The 22,788-nt window shown below is 36.7% G+C and overlaps 2 protein-coding genes and 1 long non-coding RNA gene across 3 annotated transcripts in view; 1 reads left to right on the forward strand and 2 right to left on the reverse strand.

The window, feature by feature from the left end:
* Positions 1-2,327: 2,327 nt before the first annotated feature.
* On the reverse strand, positions 2,328-3,836 carry LOC143597773 (aquaporin TIP2-1-like). Its single transcript, XM_077076177.1, has 3 exons — positions 3,637-3,836; positions 3,281-3,531; positions 2,328-2,865 (listed from the first exon to the last, which is right to left on the reverse strand). The coding sequence occupies exons 1-3, from the start codon at positions 3,761-3,763 to the stop codon at positions 2,497-2,499; spliced, it is 747 nt and encodes a 248-aa protein (XP_076932292.1). The 5' UTR covers positions 3,764-3,836; the 3' UTR covers positions 2,328-2,496.
* Positions 3,837-8,775: 4,939 nt separating this feature from the next.
* On the reverse strand, positions 8,776-10,831 carry LOC143597770 (uncharacterized). Its single transcript, XR_013146988.1, has 3 exons — positions 9,412-10,831; positions 9,115-9,311; positions 8,776-9,021 (listed from the first exon to the last, which is right to left on the reverse strand). It is a non-coding gene; the product is annotated as an uncharacterized LOC143597770 (long non-coding RNA).
* A 6,872-nt stretch (positions 10,832-17,703) lies between these two features.
* Positions 17,704-22,788, forward strand: part of LOC143597769 (uncharacterized) — a 32,779-nt gene continuing 27,694 nt past the window's right edge. Inside the window, exons 1-2 of the mRNA XM_077076175.1 lie at positions 17,704-17,751; positions 19,292-20,202. Coding sequence (XP_076932290.1) covers positions 19,339-20,202 — 864 coding nt within the window. The 5' untranslated portion in view covers positions 17,704-17,751; positions 19,292-19,338. The remainder of the gene's footprint in view (positions 17,752-19,291; positions 20,203-22,788) is intronic.

Raw genomic sequence — 22,788 nt, forward strand, 5'->3', positions numbered from 1 at the left:
TATATGAACATAGTTATACTTCTTTTCATGTACATAAATATGATATTCATAATAACTAAGGCCCCGAATTCAAAAATAGCATTTCCTTTTTACCTTAGTTCTTTTTTATCATTTAGCATCTAGAATTTATCCTCAAATATTTTCCCTAAATCAATCCAGTTGTTTAAGAGTGGTCATTTGACAAGTTGTGCAATTTTGGTTAGCCCGAATTAAACCATATGCAAGTTATTTATCCGAAATTCCAAACCAACCCGTTATGAATCATGACTGGCCATTTTCTGTTACATGTCTTTCAAGAAAATTAAGGGGTAAATTGGTAAACAACCAGGCATGAGGTAGGATTATAACCACACTGATAGAGACCTCTAATGGTGAAGGCAATAGCACTCGTCTAATGATCTAAACTCGGACAGAAAATGGTCATTTTGTAAACAAAAAAGCCAAACTATCAATCTAGAACACGGGTGCAGTTCAACCCATGAATGCATGACAAGTTGACAACAGTTAGACCCCTTGTTATGGGCATGAAATGGAGGGTGGCAAGTTGAGGGGCTTCAAGGCATTACCGGGCAGCAAATATAAAGCTTCAACACATGGTTGGGCCTAAATGGGTGGGGCTTTAAACCACAACACGATGCTAAAGAGATGGGGCTTTAAAGTGACGTGACTCTTTAACTTGGGCTTTAAAGCCCCTCCACAACAACCAGTCTTGTCTTATAGTGGGTTCTCCAATCCGGAGCCCCGTCCCGGTTAAGCATATCCTATCAAAGTATCAATATTGGTCACACTAAGCCCAATCTTTCATCGTGGGAAAGGGCCTAATTGGCTTTCCTAACCGGCTTTTACCTATAGTTATTCATGATATGAATCTTGTATGTAAGCAAGTTCATTTAACAAATGTTGTAAAGAATAGTTCAATAGCAACATAAAAAAAAATGATTTAACTAATAAGGCCATATGTATTGGGCGACAATTAGGGGCGATTTCCGGCGAAGATGAGCGCAAACACCCCCCCCCCCCCCCCCCGCGATTTGTGGGGCGATAGGGAGGGGGGCTATTTCTCGCCTGCTTCCCTTTTGATTTTTTTTATTATTGTTATTATTAGTGATTGTATGTGATATATATATATATATATATATATATATATATATATGGCTACAACACCATTACACCCCAAAAACAAAACCCGTCATTTGTTGACCGGAGCGTCACATGGCATAAAACATCCCATTTTATAGCCCCTTCACTACACATAGCCTAACAGGTAGCTAATTATTTAGAATAAAGTTTCAGATACCGGTGACGTCCGGTGTAGTGATTGGCCTTATCAACAAGGCTATGATTGACCTTTTTTGGCCAGGCTACAACCAAATGTGACACCTCATGATTGCACAATCTTTTTTTGTTGTTTTACACATTGTGAAAGGATGAAGTTATGGACAACAAACTAAACATAAATTTTGGATCGACACTCTAGCTCGGTAGACTTGAATCTAAAACAGTAAAAAGTAAGCTTGTTTAATCTGAATTAGAGTCTAAAATAAGTTTATTTAGCAAACGAGCCCAAGTGTCATTTATCGAGCTCAAATAGCTCACAAGTCAACAAACCTATTATTTTTATAATTTATATTTAATATGTTAAAAGATATATTTATATAATCATAATTATTATTAATATATTATACATAGCATCAACAACATGTTAAAAACAACTAAATAGTACATACTATCTTAAAACACATAAACTATATTCTTATAGAAACTATAAATTAGTTAATAAATAATAAGTGAGTTGCGCCTCAAGTGGAATTCGAGTTTGAGAAACTATTCATGAGAAATAGAGTTCGAAACTTGAGCTCTTGTAACTTAAATGGATCCAAAACAGAGTACATTCCTATTCGAAAGTCCATGATGTAGCCTTGCTAAAATTTGCTTCAATGTCACGTCTCAAATATCACCAACCCGTTTTTAACAAAGAAGTTAATAATGAGAAAACATCTAGGACTAAACATGTTTAAAGGATAGTGAATGATGCTACAGATATTCTTTTACAAGTTAATGATAACCAATCAGAACAGAACTAAAAATAAAAATAAAAAATAAAAATAAAAATAAAAATGAAGGGCCAATAATCACAATATCACATGCAATGATAGACCCGGATAGGCCCATCCACTCACTATATTCCGTTTTCTTTGAACCCAATCGAAAAGGCCGAAACATGCCAGAGCAAAAGTACACCATATCGTGGGCCCACTTTCTAGTTTCTTCCACCTCATACCATACAAATATGTGCATGGCCCATTTAGGAAATAAAACAAAAAAAATTTAATAAACAAAGAAAATTACATTTCTTTTTAATTTTACAATACCCATTAAGGAAAGATTACAATTTTGGATGAATTTCTCACTAAATTAAAATAAACAAAGAAAAACAAATAAATTGCATTTCTTTTTATTTTTACCACTCAACGCAAGAACAAAAGCATTGGAAATCTAGTAGTCATTGGTGAGGGGAATATGTTCATTAGAAATGAACACATTTGGGTAAATAAGTCCAGCTAAGCCACCGCCGATGAGAGGTCCGACCCAATAGATCCAGTGTCCGGAGAAGTTAAATGCAGCAACTGCAGGACCGAATGATCGAGCTGGGTTCATTGACCCACCTGAGAATGGGCCTGCAGCCAAGATATTGGCACCGACAATGAACCCGATTGCAATTGGGGCAATTGTGCCCAATGAACCCTTCTTTGGGTCACATGCGGTAGCGTAGACAGTGTACACCAATGCAAAGGTGATGATGATTTCAAAAACTACCCCTTGAATCGCTCCCACGCCTGCTCCAACACCGTGTGTAGGGATGGCCTGGAATTAAAATACCAAAACACCACTTAGAGTTACACATAATTTCAAAAATGCCACTGCTTACAGGTAAAAACATTAATCATTAACTGATAACCACCCAACCCAACCCAACCCAACCCAACCCATATCCTTTTGGTCACAAACTCGTTTTGATACGAACCAAGTTGGTACATAAACAACTTACAAGTCAGCCCATTTTGACCCCTAGCCCGACCCAAGCCGACCTATTAGCCACTCTTAGTAAAGTCTAACATGACAAATTTCAACCCGATAGCATTTTGTCCAAAAAGCGACACCTTTTTAAAAAGGCCCGTTTAGTCACAAACTCATTCTGCTTAGAACCCATTATGACCTAAGCCTGATTTGACTTTTGACCGAAGCCCGTTTTGACTCATTCTGACCCTAGTACTCTCACCTGGCCTCCGGTGACAAAACTGAGAAGGAAGCTAGCAATAACAGCCCCAAGGAGTTGAGCAATCCAGTAAAACAACCCAGTTATGAAGGTGATCTGGCCTCCAACAGCCAATCCAAAGGTGACAGCTGGGTTCACATGGCCACCAGAGTTGTTGGCAGCTATAGAAACCGCCACAAATAGGGCGAGCCCGTGGGCAACCGCAATAGCTACTAGACCAGCAGGATCTAAAGCAGCATCTGCTGTTAATGCAGCTGTCACAAATCAACAAAACAAGTTATAATTAATAATGTTACTTTAGATATGAAAAAAAACGTGACATGATTATTAATGGGTACGTAAGTGAGGTTTGAACATACAGTAAGCGATGGCGGACCCGACACCGGCGAAGACAAAGAGCAAAGTGGAGATGAACTCGGCAACGTAGGCCTTGATGGAGTTGGAGCTGAATGAATCATCAAAACTGCCAATGGCTATTGCAGGCATTTTTGTAGATGAGGTGAAAATATTAGTGGAAAGATGAGAATATATTGGTAGTGTGTAGATAACGCTAAGGAGGCTTTATATACAAAAAGTTTCTAAAATAATAATATGATATATATAATAGTAAAATTGTGGTTTTATTTTATATATTGCATCACAAGAATCACTGCTTTGTTGTAATTTGTTGTTTTATTAGACTTGTCACGAGATTCATCTACCATATCAATCAAAATTCAAACTTATAATGTATTATCAGGGTGGGTGTGATGGTGATTATTGTATTTCTGGTTTTAATATTAAAATAGTAATTAATCCTTTATTATTATTATTATTATTATTATTATTATTATTATAGTTTTTGATCCTTTCGGATTTTTTCATGTTGTATAAAAGTTATGTCAACTTGTTTCGAGTTTTCATTCTGTAACTTACAAGCGTTATGTACGTGTGAATAGTTTTAAGTGTCTGATTATGGTATACATTTTTGGCGTAAATCAATACATGCCTCGCGTTTGAGTTCATCACTTTTAACCAATCAGTAAGAACTCATCAGCACCTCTATATAATAATATGCATAAACATTTGGTACATGAATGGTAATATTCTAAGTATTAGTTATCAACTATGAGATGAGATGGCCAGTCATCATAAAAATAATAATATATGATTTGTAATAAAGTATTTGTAATGGTTTTACAGATATTAATATTTAATACATAGTTTCCGATTAATCCAATAATTGTGTTGTAGTTAAGTCAATAAAGTGTACTTTTATTAATTATAAATACTAGTATAATTTAACTTTTAACGTATTAATTAAAACAATCAAACAAATATTAGGTGATCAAAATTGAAAAACATTATAATTAGACCGTAATTATTTTTTATGATGGGCCCAACCCGGAGATGAGGGACGCCATAAATGGGCCCGAGTGAACCGACCATTCATATAATAAGAAGATGGTGGGTGGTGTGGTCGTTAGCCATAGTTGGTATATAGGTTCTCTATTGGGTTGGTTTTTGACTTTTTGCCAACAGACCTGGCCGGCTGACGTGGATGGATAACAGCCAGCTGTATATTTACCTTTTGGACTGTTATTACAATAATAATTTAGAGTACAAGAATATCAAAATTGTGCATGCTAAGTTCGAACCCTAGAAGGCTAGAACAATGGTTTTTTCCTCTCATACATTTGTTGGAATTGAATTGGGACCTCAGGAAGTTCTCGCAAAATGCTTGTCAGTTGTCACATACATGGTTCGAACTTTCGTAAATCCTCATTGTCTCACACTTAACTGAGTTAACATTTGCCAACTAAGTCATGAATCATTGACGAGTAATGACCAGTTCCATGTTGATATTGGAACCTATTGTATTAGGGTTTAGTATCAAACCCACGAGTCTGTTTAATCCTATATTGTATGAAAATCGATAAGCATTTATGTGACACTAATGTTAACTTTACATGCTATATTGAATGGAAATCGATAAACGTTTTAAGTTTTTAAAAGCTTTTGTTAAAATCATCCAACTTTAATGACCTATGAGGCTGTAAAAGCTAATAAGTAAATTGTTTCAAACTCAATTTCAAGCATGCCCTAGATCTACAACACCACCACTTGATCCTGAAAATGTCAAATAGATAACCAAAAAACCGGGTTGTAGTTTTAATGAAATTGCATGACGCCATATTTAAAAATTATGACTTTTTTAAGATTTTATTTTTCTAGAATGTCTCTTTCGATGTAAAGACTTTTCCCAAAATGTATTTTAACAGAAACCTTGTCTTACTCTTAACTAATGCATAAATTTGAAAATCAAACTATTATTTTTTTATTTAATTATTAGTCTATGTATTTTATTCCATTCTTTAGTGTATATTTTATTCTACCATTGTTATATTACAACCAATTCATTAATTTTATTAGAAGTCTAAGATAATGATAATAGTTAGTAAAATAAATCCTTAAAGTGAGTTTTTTTCAAGACTAAAATCAAAAGATGCAGTCATGGATTTAATCCTAAACAAAATATAATTTTGGTATAATTTTGTGCTGAGTAAGTGATTAAAGTAGATGTAACATTTGTCGTTAAGAAAAAGTTATACTAAAAATATAGTGTTAAAGGAACACCATTTTTCAGAAATTCTGTTTTTATAAACATGTCAACTATTCAACCAAATAATTACCACTTTAATACTAGTGGTGTCAATCGTGTCAGGTTGGTGGGTTAATAGATTTTGGGTTGGCGGGTTGACATGTTGAAATTCTTCAACCCTAACCCAACCCATATATTTATTCGTGTCGTGTCGTATCGGCCCATTTAAACTCGTGTCGTGTTTCGGGTCAACCCATTTTACGTTCATTTACGAATGCGAGTAATATCTAGTGGCATAATAATATTAAAGACAATCAATTAATCTTATTCATATAAAACATTTTAATAATTTTGTGGTAGTTTTTATTGTTTTTGTGCATTTATCTCATATTCTTAATTAACAAACTTATGTTTACATATTTTGCTAAAGACAAGAACAAATGAATGGAAATAACAAGAGAATAGACAGTTAGGACTAATAAAATAAAAATATTGGAAGTGAAGAGTAGATAAAAAATATTTTTAAAAAAGTAATTAGTTTGATTATTAAAAATTAATAGATATATGAAAAATTATAAATCAAAGTATTTAACTTTAAAATTTAATACTTATTATCTCTAAAATCAAAATATTAATTTCTCTAAAATTCTTTTGGGTTAACAGGTCAAACCACTTTTTAACGAGCCAGGTTCGGGGTTGACCCATTTTTAGACATGTCGGGTTCGCGTTGACTTGTTTAAAAAATGGGTCGTGTCATCCGACCCAAAACATATATTTTTTCGTGTCAAGTTTCAGGTCGTGTCAAGAACTAACATCCCTATTTAAAACATCTTTTTAAAAAGATGTTAAAAGTAAGATATAAAATGTTTCTTTAAGATAAAATTGATTTTGGATATGCTGAGTAAACAGAGAGCATATTAGACATCCACATTATTGTTGAATAAAGTAGGAATATTTGCATATTTCATCCTCTTAAACACAACTACATCTCTTCTACATCTTGTCTTATGGGCTGTTTGTTTTACATCTAAATGAAACTATTCAGATGTAAAAATCTGATTCGTTCAGACTTCAGACTGTTTGGTTTCAAACAGAAAAACATCTGAATGGTTTAAATTATGTATGGATCATTCAGACTTATTGTTGTTGCTGAATAGGACAAATGCTCATTCAGATCTGAATGAACCAAACAACCCCTTAGATTTACAAAACATAAACACTTGTTAAAACTGGTCAGAGTTCGGATTTATATTTGAATATGTTATATTTCTTTCTTCGTGTACAAAAGTTAAAGCGTTTAAAACTTTGAATTTGGCTTGTCATATATATTTAACAATTATGTAGGATATCCAACACGAATATTCTAGTCTAGATTATGCTGGAAGAGTCTAATCATGATTCATGAGGTAAAATGCATCTTAATTAATCAATCACTTGTTAGTTTTAGTTTACGTACTTACACCTCACAGTACTTGTCTATTTCTTTAAAACAAATTATAGATACATAATGATCTCTCACAATTTCATACTTAACCTTAACTTCTACATTTTTTTAAAAAAAAAGGTAGATGGTTATTTTAAATTTTTAATGATATATTAGAACCTACCTGTGTATATTTCCAATTGTTTAAAAAAAATCAACAAAGAAAAAAAATAAATATTGACATTTCTATATATTTAACTCATTTGCCCCAAAATCAAAAGTTATGAAGGCAAAGAGAGTAAATATAAAACTGATGATTCCATACCTGCCGGTTTCCATGGTATATTTTGAAATGAGACATTAGGGTCAATTATATTAAAATAAAATAAATAAAAATTGTATGATTTGATCATTGCCTTGTCTAAAATCAGTTTTTTTTTCGGTCGTAAAACGGATATTATTTGATCTAAAGATTGGACATGAGAGCGCACAATTTGAACAAATACGTAAACTTGTAAAAATTAGGAACAAATGTAAAATTTTAGTAACCGTGTAATTTACTATTTTCTTTATCCCCACATGAATTGTTCTTGCATTCCACCAAGGCCGGCGCATACAATTGATGCTTCTATCATCCCCGAAAACCGCTCATAAGCATCGTATAAAAGTTCTTTGTCGTGACTCATTGGTCTACACAAATATTCGTTTATGGATAATTGAATAATACGTCAAGAAAGGTGTAAAGTGTCACGTGACGTTCTGTCAGACATAGCTAGATCTCATCGTAAGCGTCAACAGTCCCTTATGCTAGCTGGAGAATTGCATATATGCACTTTTGAATTTACGAAAACCCCTTTTTAGGTGTGAAAATGGGGTAAACTGGTTGATATAAAATTAGGTTTAAATAATTTTTTACTTTATTTTATTTCTAAGACGGTAGTTGGTATATAGCCGTTGGGCTTCGGGATCATCGGGATAGCCACACCGCTCAGGATGAAATTTGCTCGGTTTGATACCCATGGGGCGGTGCTCCCGCCGGGTCCAAGGTGGCACCACACCCATCTTATAGGCAATACGTCCACCCTAAGTTGTCACTTTTTTATTAAACGAAGGTTGATGGTTATTTTAATAATACATTAAAATGCTATATATATATATAGATTTCTGATTATTTATAAAATTCGAGAAAGATAATAAAAAATATTGACCTATCTGGATATTCTCAAAAAATTAACTTCAAACAATTGACAACCCAAACCAAAATGAAACATGATCACACTGGATTATTCAACTCCATAAGCAATGAGAAGCAACTAAAAATTTTGAGATTATAGCAATATGCATGGTTAGCCAAAGGCACGACCCGTTAGGTAACGGGTCAAAACCGTCTTTAACAACACTGCTAGAAATCATACTAAAAAAACAACACTGCAAGAAATCATTCAAACCAACATCTCTACCAGTTTTTAAAACTTTAAATTAAACCGCCCAAACTCTAATGTGTCTGTCATATCAGTTTAAAACTTGCTATATGAAAAGTAACTGAGCCCTGCCAATATCATTGCATCCAGCCGCCCTAAGATTTCTCAGGACATACGACACGATTTCCTCCTGTGCCCCTACACGAGAAAGCTGTATCACGGCTCCCCTAACTGAATGACGCCAACATCGTGAAGAAGGCGAGGTGCAGAATCTGCATAAATTCGCGGGTAGTCCCAATGATGGTTCCCCATATATAATCTGTCACCAGAAGACAAAAACAAAGATGTAAGACAGTTGTTACTATACCAACTCCGTGTAGAAGAGTAGAATTATAAAAAGATTATTTTATACCCATAGAGAAGATTTCCAGGAATCTGAGCTGAAAAATAAACGAGCAACCCTCGGACAAACCTAAAGCATGGAATCAGCAACATGCCAACATCAACAATACTCCACGATCTTGAATTTGTTTTAACGACAATATGAGACATTTTTTCAAGTGGTGGAGTAAGAAGAGTTCCCCTAAGTCGTGGTGGAATTATCAGATTCTGCATTCGACATGTAAATTAAACAAATTGTAATTCCAATATTCCATACCACAAAAAAAAAATAAATAAATAAAAATAAAACATGTTTTCAAGAACATACCCTTTTGGAGGTAGTACACAACATCAAGCTTTTAGCATGTTTCAGACACTACAACATTTTGACTAATCTTACAAACCAATCATCGCCCTCCTTTTGGTATCCTTTAGGATTTAGCTTGATACGAGCTATGACAAGACCTGGAAGGTTGACGTTTGAAAGTTAGGTACTATAGTCCCGTTGTACTTGAAAGAAAGGAGGTTCGGGGCACCAATATTGAGAGCCACCAGTTTATTGAATCTTGTAAATGATAAGTCCCGAAGAGAGTTACTAGAAATGTTAAAGCTTCCACTCATATCGTCATCGTCACACCCCACTAGTCTCAAAGTTTGAAGAAGCGGTAAACTTTCGTCGCAGTTTTCGAACATGTTGGTGTCCATATCGAACCCATCTAAATGCAAAAGGCTTAACTTTTTGCAATTAATAAACTCGATTTTGCAGGGTGTGTTACACGGTGCGTAGAAATATAAAGTGTTAAGATTTGGCGTGTTGAGCTGCACGCTCTTCAAGGCACCACAATGGCTCAAGTAAATGATACTCAGCTTGAAACTATCAAACCTCAGGTTCCTCATCCCTGGGCATTCTTTTAGAGCAAGAAACTCAACTGAGTGAAAGTCATCGTTCAAAATCTTTGGGAATTCCAGCTCGTTTAACGTGATCCCGGCCAGCCAGAGTTTTTTTTGGTCTTGAGCACTTACTCGGCGCCATGTTCTTGATAAAACTTTAAGCTGGTCTTTATCCGGTGGTGGAAGGAAAGACATGAGATGGGTAAGGATGGTTTCAGGCAGTGCAGAGAACCTGTCTTGGTGACCAAGTAACGGATGTTTGCTATCTAGGTATCGTTCCCAAGAGCTCTTTGCTGCACTTAGTCCCATCTTGATGCCTCGCAGAAAGATTTATGATGCCAAAGGTTGAATATAATCTGCACATACAGAAAGATCCATAAAGCACCAATTTTTTCTTACACGCATTGCTGGAATTAATACTAATTAGATGCACATGCCCTTAAAAACAGAGAGTATTTTGGAAACATAAACTAAAAGGCAGGCAGTATCTTGATACAATAAATCAAAACATATCACTCATCATGAATAGCATAAATGATAAAACATAAGAGCATATAAAAGCCCGAACCAGTTGTTTAGTTCATAAAATTGTTAGATAAACACACTTCATACAATAAGAGATCAAATTAAAATTGCTCAATTCAATCCTCAATCAAAATTCACTAGCAGCAGAACTACTAAATGACTACACTCTTCATCATGTTCCATCCAAATGATACACAAATTCATTTATCAACCTTCACAGACTAACTGCCGATTACCACTAACATATATAACTGCTCAAAGTGAAAAAGATATAGAGGCATAAATGAATCAATTGCTATTTAACATAAATACACTACCGGGATGCAATGGAATCAATCAAGGGTAACGGAAATCACATAAAACAATTAACGAAATACCAAAATAAGAGATAAAACTGATAACTATGATGGTTGATCTTACAGGGCATGAAATTGTTTTCTGAATTAGCCTTTATGATAATTTGCTAAAACTCACCGAATGAAAGCTCTTGAGCTTGCCCGATCTGCTTAGAAAACGCTCCCCTAAACTCGATTCTAGGGTTCCGATAGAAGCTGATCAAAATGCAGCTTCTTCGCTTTATTCCCGATCGACTTAGAGAACTTTCCCCTAAACTCAATTCTAGAGTAGATAAAAGCTAACCCGATTACAGCTTCTTCGCTTTACTCGATCTACTTAGAAATCTTCCCTCTAAGCTTAACTCCAGGGATTGATGAAAACACCAATCCCTTCAATATACCAGAGTTTTCTCAAACCGAACTCTAGGGTTTTTGGTGCGGCGACAATGTAAAGGGTAACGAAACTTTATATGGTACACGGTGACCCGAAAATCCACAAAAACCTTATATGGTACATGAACACTAAATCCACAAACCAAATTCCAACCCGAATCACAATCACCCTTATAGTTAATAAAATAACCTTCAGCTAATTACATTAAAGATGATCATACTAGATGTTAATAAAATTTACTGTAAATGGTTAAAAACAAATCTCCCTACAAATAGCATAACTAAATATTAGTAAAAATACAAGCTTCCAATTGAATAAGAATACAATGAAATGTTACCAGGCCATAGCAGCTCCCTGGTAATTTGATAGCCCCTTAATGAAGAGGCTACATCTAAATCAATCAGCATTAAGGGTTGTGCTCCGAATCGGTCAGCAAACCTCTTACCCATTAAGAACGATGATGAATGAAAATGTGTTCATTCATATTACCATTACCCTTAGTTTGCCACAACCACCAATCATCATCATCATCATCACCACATAAACAGCCCCTCAGCCTTTTGGTGTAATCATTTCTCCAAAGTGATTGATTCATTTGTAATGAAACCCCTTGGTGAATTGAGTGTATGAAGTGTGTATCTGTATCAATATAAATATAATGATCATAGCTTGAAGCTGGCCCCTCAACTTTCTTAGTTAGTGCAAATTTATTAATTTTTGGTCGGTCTTGTAGTTCGTTACCCCCACGTCACCCATATTTGTATAAAGTCCAACCAAATTAAAAGCTAAAGTTAATAAAGCCCAACAAATTAAAGTCCAAACCAAATAAAACTATTGTTCGTTGTTACTGATGTTGAACGTTTGGTTTAGGCCGGATATCAACATTCAACAAAACAAAGTTTCATTCAGTAGTTGTTTCCACCCTACACTTCCTCTGGTCACTGGACTTCCGCTCTACATCCGAGTAGTCGACGTCCTATGCTCCCTCAATCCCTCTTATAAGATTCAGTAATACTTGTTTAATTTAAGTGTTCTTCTACTTTTATCTAATAAAATTGTAATTGTAATTTATTTATATCAGTTGTTAATTTGAAATTGTTTATGTGCGACTAAATATTTGAATGATTGGTTATGGTTTATTAGATATTTGGATAATGTAAATTGGAAATTAAAATTGATTAGGAATTTGGGCTTTATGTCTAAACTGAAATTAATCATAGATTTAAGGTTTATGTGTAAACTGAAGTTGATTTTGGGTTTATAGTTTAAATTTTGTTTCTTCTAAAATTAGGAAACTTGGGAGATAAAACGAAAAAATCTTAGTAACTAATCTTTTTAAATGAAAAATCTAAGAAAATGATGATATCAGTCAACCATCAAGTTAAAAAATATATTGTATGAAATATGGTAAGAAAAAATTTCAGTTATTGTATCAGATACGGTAAGAATTTTTTTTGGTTATTTTATGAAATATGGTAAAAGAAAAAAATTCGTTTACATAAAAAATGGTAAAAAAAAGTTGAACGCTACCCCTGAGATTTTAGTTTAGATCCGCCACTGATTCATATATTTGTGTTATGTTAAGTTAACTTAATATTCAGATGTCTGCCGAGAAGTAACACTTGATGTAAAAGATGATTGTAAAAGGTGGTTAGAGGGGAATGTTTGGTGATTTACGCCCGGGTCAAGTGAGTAAGGATGAGTTTTATCCAACGTCTAAACAGCACGATGTGAGTAATGGTAGACGATGAATTCGTGACCAACGAAACCGCATAAAAACATACTTTTTGATCAATTTGGTTAATTAACCAATGTATTTAACTTGGGCTTTTACATAAGTGACAGTTCAATTTTTAACATATTATTTTGTCCAACGATCCCATACTAATGAAATTCTAACGACATTAGTATTTTGATGATACAACATGCTTGTGTGTCAAATATGTGGCAAAATCGTGCTTATATGATAGATTGCACCACCACCCTCACCAAAAGACTTCAATTCATGTGTTTAAAGTTTTAATTAACAAAAAATAATTCGTTTGGAAACTGAAACAATGTTTCGAGATAAATTTTACATCAATCAACCAGTAAAACATCATATTGAAATTCATAAAGGAAAAAAAATCAACGGATGATCCAATTAAAACAGATAGTGTGAAAAATATAACCAGTGAAATCAATTTTCTAACGTGGAATTAATATATCCAATCTTCCTAAAAAACGTATGACAATTATTCTTAGATTTCGGGCTGTGCATGAAACCAAAATAATCGAACAAACCAAAACCAACAATCCTCGAAAACTTAAATTTCAATCTATGATACAATTAGAGCCCAAAACCGACGTCTCTATAATATATTTTTAAAAAGGTTACAGAAATAGCCCTCTTATTTCGACTAATCCACATAAGTAACCCCTTAAACTCAAAAGTAGTAAACGCTCTGTTATCGTTCGTTGTTTTGCCGTTAACGCTTGTGTTGTTGAATTCAGGTAGCAGCAGCAGCAAGATGAAACAACGGTAAAGTGGATTTCATTTCCTTTTGTCATTAGTTTTCTCAATAATATAATAATAACTGTTCAACTGTTCAACTTTTTGAGCCGACCCCCAAACAGATTTCCACCACCACCACCGTTGCTACACCTTCGCCTAAAGAACAACCTGCCGTCACACATCAGTAACCAGCATCATCTCCTCGTCATCTCCTCACCACCACCCCTACTGCTATTTCAATTTTGCCTTTAATCCTCGGTTTTGGGTCTGCCCGCCAGGTGTTCGATAAAATGTCTCAATGAGTTAATCGGTTTTTTTGGGTTTACGGAGGGGAGAGCAACTAGCGGTTGCTCTCCTTTCTCCTCTTAGTTCGGGTTTTTACTCCCAAAACTCAGCTCGAGTTTGTTTGTTGGCCTTTTTGTCGTGAGGGGTTATGACAAGGGCTCGGATTGTCAAAGGAGCCCCATCGGGGGAGGTGGGCACGGGAGGTGGACATGGTTGTCGGTTCGACATCATTTCTCGTGGTGGATTAATTGATGAGGGTGCTATGTCTAAGACCCTAGAAAATAGTGTGGGTTTGGTGGGTGTTTGGCCATGTCCTTTTAGGGGGTTCCATTGTTGCCCGGATGGACGGGCGGGGTCAAGGGGGATCTCTCGGTTAATGACGCATATCAAACGACTTCATTTGTCGTCGGATGAGCGGAAAGGGACCCTACGGGACGCCATTTCCACGCATTGTGATTTATTTATTTCGGTTGGGGAGGCTTTTAAGGCCTCGGACCAGTGGCTATGTGGGGTGTGTATGCGTCCAAATGCTCTTAAACGGACGTGTCATCATGCTGATGGAGTCACCAAGTACAACGAGGGTGTGGGATCTGTGGAGGAGTTTATTGTGGGGATTGATAAACCACATGTTATGAGGGATGTTGCTCCCTTGGGAGGGATAGTGGTGGATGAGGTTCTCCTTGACCGCGTCTTCTCTCTTCCTATCACAACTGTTAAGAGCATCCCTCATAGTTGTCGTATGGCATTTGCTCAAGCATTAACTGCGGCTCTGGGTAAGGTGGTTGCTATGCCAGACTCTGTTGAGGAATGGGTGAAACTTTTCTTGTTACCGCGGTGCACGCTGCGTGTTTTCAGACCTTCTAAACGTCAGGAGCGCAGGTCCGGTAATAGAAAGTCTTTGCAATGTCAGAGTATTCAACAAGCACTAGCAAGTTGGGGTGCTAAGGATGGTTTTGATGCGCTTATTTTTTCCCTTTTTGCCACGCCTATAGGGGTGAACTCGAGTCATGGGGAGCCTCTCGCTAAGCACGATGATGTTGCGGTATGCGCCAATGTGAAACAATGTTTACGAAAAGTGGCGGACGGGCATTTTACTGCCGCTATTAAAGTATTATGCTCTTCAGGGGTTGCACCTTTCGGCAATGACACTTTGAAAGCGTTAGTGGCTAAGCATCCCAATTTGCCCCCGCCGGTTATGCCTGCTTCATTGCTTTCTAAGCCTCCTCTTGTTGTTGATGAGGATTGTGTGCTTGGATACATTAAATCCTTCCCTAAAGGGACGTCATGCGGACGAGATGGATTGAGGGCACAACATATTTTGGATGCATTTTGTGGAGAGGGGTCGCTGATCGCTGTTGGGTTACTAAAGGCTACTACTGCGATGGTTAATTTATGTTTGGGGGGGAGATGCCCAAGGGTTTTGGCAGAGTTCATTGCGTCGGCTCCTCTCACACCGTTGCTCAAACCGGACAATGGGATTAGACCCATTGCGGTAGGTGCCATTTGGAGAAGATTGATCTCTAAGGTGGCTATGAGGGGTGTTGGGAAAGACATCACTAAATACCTGTGCGACTTTCAGTTTGGGGTGGGAGTCCCTAGTGGTGCAGAGGCCGTTCTTCATAGCGCGAACAGGTTTTTAAGTAAGTTCCATTCTGATGGGTCATTGGCTATGCTTACTATTGATTTTTGTAATGCCTTCAACTTGGTGGATAGGACTGCCCTTCTGAATGAGGTTCGGGCCCGATGTCCATCTATTTCCTTATGGGTGAACTTTTTATATGGGCAACCGGCCAGGCTATATGTGGGGGATGACCACATTTGGTCCACCACTGGGGTTCAGCAGGGGGACCCTTTGGGACCTCTTCTTTTCGCCTTAGTTCTGCACCCACTTATTCATCTAGTCCAGAGTTCCAGTAAGCTTCTCTTTCATGCTTGGTACCTAGATGATGGTACAATTATTGGGGACTCTAAAGAGGTTGCCAAAGCTTTAGATATTATCAGGTCGGAGGGTCCCCGCCTGGGCCTTGAACTTAATATTAAGAAAACCGAAGTATTTTGGCCGTCGTGCAATGGGGTTAAGGTGCAGGAGGGGGTGTTTCCCTGTGATATTGGAAGACCGGTGCTAGGTGTGAAACTCCTCGGGGGAGCCGTTAGCCGGGATGCCGGGTTCATCAGTGAACTTGCTATGAAAAGGGCTTCGCGAGCTGTGGAGTTGATAAGCTATCTCCCGCATTTGCGGGACCCTCAATGCGAGCTCTTTTTGCTCTGCTCATGTATGGGAGTTGGAAAGTTGTTGTTTGGTCTCAGAACATGCCAGCCTGTGTATGTAGGGGAAGCAGTTTCTGTGTTTGACAATGGCCTTCGGGGGGCGATTGAGGACATCGTGGTTTGTGGTGGTCCCTTCTTTGGAGATTTTCAATGGAGGTTGGCATCACTTCCGACTCGTTTTGGAGGTTTGGGTTTATGTTCAGCTTCAGACGTTTCTACTTATGCGTTTGTGGCCTCGAGGGCGCAATCTTGGGAATTACAAGACCACATTCTTCGAGATTGTGGTATTGATGGGTTTGACTCCGATTATGGGAGTGCGATAAATCGGTTGCACATTTCACTTCCCGATTTTGACGTTAGCGGTTTCTCTAATAAAGATACCGCCCCCCTAAAGCCCAACATGCTTTGGCGAGTGCCCTTTATAGTGGAATCATCAAGAGTTTGGAAATGAAGTTTGATTTATCCCCTCGTCAGAAAGCGGTGTTTGAGTGTCTTCGGGCTCCTCGGGCTCAAGATTTCTTAAGTGTTCTCCCTGTTGAAGGATTGGGCCAACATATGTCGGCTTTAGAGTACCGGGCCATCCTGAAGTATCGGTTAATGATCCCTTTGTTTCCGTTAGATGAGCCGTGCCCGGTTTGCCGTAAGGTTTGTTTGGATTCTTTTGGCGAGCATGCGGTTCACTGCAAAGAGTTGCCTGGGTTTAAGTACAGACATGATTTGGTGAGGGATGTTCTATGCGATGTTCTTAAACGAGCCGGAATTTCGGCTAAAAAGGAAGCCCCCGTAAACTTTCTTACGGATCCTCAAGAAGGAAGATCTACATTACGACCGGCCGATATACTTGTTTTTGGGTGGGTGGGGGGAAAACACGCTTGTGTCGACCTCACAGGAGTGTCCCCTCTTGTTGGGATTAGGGACACTGGATTTGTAGCAGGCCAGACAGCAGTGAAGGCGGCATCGGGCAAGGTTGCTAAACACGAGAGAGCTTGTTTGGAGAATCAACACGTGTTTATCCCCTTAGCCTTTGACACTTTTGGTTTCTTAGCTCCGGATGCCGTGGACCTTTTGAATAGGGTTCAGAAAGTTGTGTATAGTAACGTATCAGCCCATAAGAATCAAAACTTTGTTTTTAGTCGGATTGGGTTTGCTATCCAAAAGGGGTTGCGACGCAGCTTGTTGCCCGCTTACCTGCCACTTTATTGTAAATCGTTTGGATGTTTCTATGAAATATAAAAGGAGCCAATAAAAATAATAATAATAATAATAATAAGTTAACTCATGTATTAATATGATGCAGATACAGATGCACTATATTCACAAACCCTAGGAGTTACAACACCCAATTTGAATCACTGAGGATTAATAATAATAATAATAATAATAATAATAATAATAATAATAATAATAATAATAATAAGGAAAGCAGATCAATTACCAGGGAGCTGCTATGGCCGGGCTATTCGCAATCGAACCATGGTAACATTTCATTGTAATCTTACGTCTATTGGAAGCTTATCTTTACTCTTAAAAGTATGATAGGACAAACATGCATCATTTAGACTAATAATACTCTCTGTAATAATATCATCTTATTATCATGTAACTAAATTATGCACTCGATTTATCACTAATATATCGGTTCCTTGGTAAAATATCATTGATTTTAGTGTTCAATGTTAGTGTTTTAAGTCTTAATTATCAATTTTTACTTGCTACGATTGTTAGTGTTTTGCAAGCTGTAAAAGGTTAATTTGTTAATGGTACGAGGAGAGTATACTGAATTATTAGTGTTAAATTGCTATATATATAAGAATTTTACATGATTTAAAATTACCGATGTCTCATCGCGATAACCGATACCCGATAGAATTTCGCATTAGCTGCTTAGAACAAAAAGAAATTGATAAGATGAAAAGCATTCACTAGTTGTATATCTACTGATATTTGATTTTGTTGTCTTAAAAGTAACTATGTTGGGGCAAAGATGTAGCTTGTTCTGCAATATCTTATGCTATTTGTTTTCTAGGGAGTTTTTTTATTTTTAGCCATTTACAATAAGTTTTATTAACATTTACTATGATCATCTTTAATGTAGTTAGCTAACGGCTATGCTATTATTAATTAAAAGGGTGATTGTGAATCGGGTCAGGATTGGTTTTCGGATCTAGTTTTCGTGTACCATATAAAGCCTTGTTACCCTTTAGGTTGTCACCGCATTTATCAGAAACCCTAGAGTCCGGTTTGAGAATATTTTGGTAAATCGAAGGGATTAGTGATTTCATCAAACTCTAGAGTTAAGCTTAGAGGGAAGATTTCTAAGTAGATCGAGGAAATCGAAGAAGCTGCAATCGAGTGAGCTTTTATCTAAACCCTAGAATTGAGTTTAGGGGAAAGTTCTCTAAGTTGATTGGGCTAGATCGAGTAAAGCGAAGAAGCTGCATTTAGATGATCATTTATCAAAATCATAGAATTGAGATTAGGGGAGCGTTTCTTAAGTAGATCGGGCAAGATCAAGAGCTTTCATTCGGTGAGTTTTAGCAAATCATCCTGAAGGCTGATTCTCACAAATCAATTTCTTTCCCTGTAAGATTAATCATCATAGATTTTCAATTTATGTCTCATTTGGTAATTGATTTATGCTACCCTTGATTGATTCCGTTATATTAGTGTATATATGTTAAATAGCAATTGATTCATATGTGCTTCTGCCATATTATGAGCAAATCCATTGTCATATTATATCTTGCTAGCTGTATATGTTCTTGGTCATTGGCATTGGTTTATGGTTTTTGTAAGCTTGGTTTCTTCATATCATTTTGTGATTAAATTAGCTGTCCTTAAAAAGTACATAAACATGGGTTAAACAGAAATCATAGTGTAGTTCAAGTTTTACTCTGTTTCATGTTTCCAAATACTGCCTGTTTTATAAGGGCATATACATCTAGTCAGTATCAAAATCCAGCTACAAGTGTATGAAAAATTGGTGCTTTATGGATCTTTCTGTATGCTTGTACAGGGGATATTCAACATCTGTAATCATAAACCCTTCTGCAAGGCATCAAAATGCGATTAAGAGCTGGAAAGAGTTCTTGGGAAATACACTTGGAAAGCCAGCATACTGCACTTGATTCACAAGACATCATCTCTACAATGCCTGAAGATGTCTTAACACATATGATGTCACTGCTTCCGTCTTCAGATAAACGTGCGGCTCGTCTTTTATCAAGAAAATGGCTCCGACAGAGTGCACAATATCAAACACAACTCTTGCTAAGGAACCAGAGATTAAATGAGCTAGAATTTTCCCATGTTTTAGATGAAAACTTTCGTTCGCTAAAGCTTCTTTCTCTAAACAAGTGCCCAGGGATGAGGAACCCGAAGCTGGCACATTTGAAGCTAGAAACTATCTACTTGACCTACTGTGGAAACTTGAAGAGCGTGCACCTGAACACGCCAAATCTTCATACTTTGTGTTTCCATGCACCGCGTATCAGGCCATGTGTACTCGAGTTTATCAATTGCAAAAAATTAAGGGTTTTGCATTTGGTCGGGGTTGATATGAAAACCACGATATTCAAGAACTGCAACGTAAATTTCCCGGTTCTTAAAATCTTGAAACTTGCAGGGTGTGATGAGAGTGGATGTATTAACATCTCGAGTAACTCTATCCTGCAACTATTATTGATAAGATTCAATAAATCAGTGGGTCTTAATATCGGTGCCCCGAGGCTAGTTTCTTTCAGGTACAATGGCACTACAGTACCTGAATTTCTAAACGCCAACTTTCCGGGTCTTTTCTTAGCTTGCATTGAGCTATATCCCAATCGGTACCACAAGCTTGGTGACAATTGGTTTCCAAGATTAGTTGACATGCTGCGGTGTCTGAAACCTGCTGAAAGGTTGGAGTTTTATACCACATCTGAGAAGGTATGTTCTTGAAAACATGTTTTATTTATTTATTTATAATGTTTTGTGGTATGGAATTACAATTTAATTTTCACGTGAAATGCAGAATCTGATCATTCCACCACCACTTAGGGACATTCTTTCTCCACCACTTAAAGAGATGTTTCGTATTGTGGTAAAAACGGATTCAAGATCGGGGAGTATGGTTGATCTTACTGATTCCATGCTTTGGGTTTGTCCGCAGGTTACTCATCTGTTTTGCCGCTCGGTTTCTTGGGAATCTAATCTACAGGTATAACATTATATCTTTTAATGCTACTCTCGTTCACGAAGTCAGTAATTACTGTCACAAATCTTTATTATTATTATTATTATTATTATTATTATTATTTATTTATTTATTTATTTTTGTGGCAGTTGTCCTATGGGGAATTAGCATCAGGACTACCCGCCGATTTATGTAAATTCTGCACCTCACCTTCTTCACGATGTTGGCGTCATTCAGTTACGGGGTTCACGATAAAGCATTCTCTTGAGGAGGCAAGGAAGGGAGTGAGGGATTATCTCCTAAGAAATCTGATGACTGCTGAACGCGATGATATTGACTGGGCTCTATTGAATGCCATATAGCAACTCTTAAGATGATATGATAAATTAGAGAATTTGGGATATTACTTGGTCTGATTTGAAGTTTAAAAACAGGTAGAGACGTGAGAGAGGTTTGAATGATCTGAAGCGGTGTTTTTCTTTAACATGATTTCTAGACGGTTTAAATAATTTTATTTCTGTTTCTTATAGACGGTTTTGACTCAATAAATGAAACTTGGGCTCGGGCTTGTTTAGTGAGCAATCTTATTTTTAGCTCAAGCTTGTGCTTGTCGAGATTTTAGCAAGCTGATCTTCATATGTATACTAACGTCAACCAGTTCATGGAAGCCTATTGGCTTTCAAAAACCCGTTAACTGAATATTTTGGTTTTTGTTCTAGCGGGGTAACGAAGACTGAAAAATGGTAATTTTAACTCAGGTCAAAATAAGCTATTTTGAAGAATAAAATGTCAACTTAATTTAGGACACAACAGTACAAAAAAATCACGCAATACAATTAAAAATATTAGTTGAAAGCTTATAGAGTAAATATACAACAAACTGTTTAATTCCTTTATGGATTCATATTCCTACTCTTATCAACTAATCTAGGTCGTGGTGACTGATAACCTAGAACCCTATAATCAAACTTGGACGTTAATTTGTCACACCCCAACCAAAGATGAAAATCGTCGGGGTGTGAACAATGATTGTTCATTGCTCTTGACACTATTAAAAGTTATAACTTATTCAACACATTTATTTCATGTTACACATACACATTGTCTCAAATAAAACATAACATAAACAAAGTTTATTTATTTTATCATCTAAAGTCCATAGTAATTCTATATTCTATAGATTGTGAATTTCAAAGCAAATCAGACTCGTGTAACTGCATCATGTATAAAATAAAGTCAACTATACGAATAGTTGGTGAGTAAGCCATGTGTTTTGTATGTATGTATATATATAGATATGAAAAACGCAATCCAACATGTTATATGTAACACTAAGCATGTATGACTGAATAAAACAAATAATTGAATAACACGTATGATCAAACCTAGTGACTTGCTTCCACAACTCGAAGGTTATGCTGATTCGGTTTCGATAATCCAAATGCCAAAACCGGTCAAATTCGGACGAACGTCACCCAGATAGATCTATCATCGTTACCGATGACTTGTTAAGTTAATGATACACACTTTCATTGAATAACACATAAATAATGAATAAAAATAACATAATCACAGAGTAACATTTAACACGTATGATTGATTGAAAACAAGTTTGATTGATAGAATGCATAGACCATTATGAGGGAATGAAAAAAAATATATATATTTGGTTGGTCAATGGAATGGTGACACACATTACCATGCTCATTCCTTCCAAGACACCCCAAATTCATTCCATCTAACCCATTGTTTTTTTTCATTCTATCCATCTTTCACACTATATCACCTCCACCACCCTCGCACCACCAACACCACCACCTTCGACGTACGTCACTGCCACGACCAGTCGACCACCACCCGTCACCACCAACCATCAATCCCGACCATCACCACCACCGCCCCACCTCTTACCACCCACCACCAACAATCGCTCTCGGCTCCCGCCCTTTGCCACTGCCGCCCACCACCACTCACTACCATTTTTATTTAATTACAACATTTTCTAGCTTACTAAACAACTCAAATTAATAATTCATTTTATTCTCACATGATGATCAAGCATCTCAATGGAATGGTAATGATCAATTTTATTACCACGTCCATTCCATTACATCGCACATTCCATTACTCCATACCTAACAGACCATATCCGCTTAAAATCATGGGTTTTATATTTAAAATGAATAAAGAAATAATAATAATAATAATAATAATAATAATAATAATATGGGGGCGAAAGGATTGAACCCGGATCCCCACCGTCAACATGGACTAAAAATAGAGACAATTCCTAAATGTAAGGCCCTGTTACCGGTAGCCCTACTTATGTGTTGGATTTA

The sequence above is a fragment of the Bidens hawaiensis genome, unplaced genomic scaffold, assembly GCF_021521415.1.
Source record: "Bidens hawaiensis isolate Kalapana, Puna unplaced genomic scaffold, B.hawaiensis_p1.1 tig00049023_1, whole genome shotgun sequence".
Classification (NCBI taxonomy): Eukaryota; Viridiplantae; Streptophyta; class Magnoliopsida; order Asterales; family Asteraceae; genus Bidens; species Bidens hawaiensis.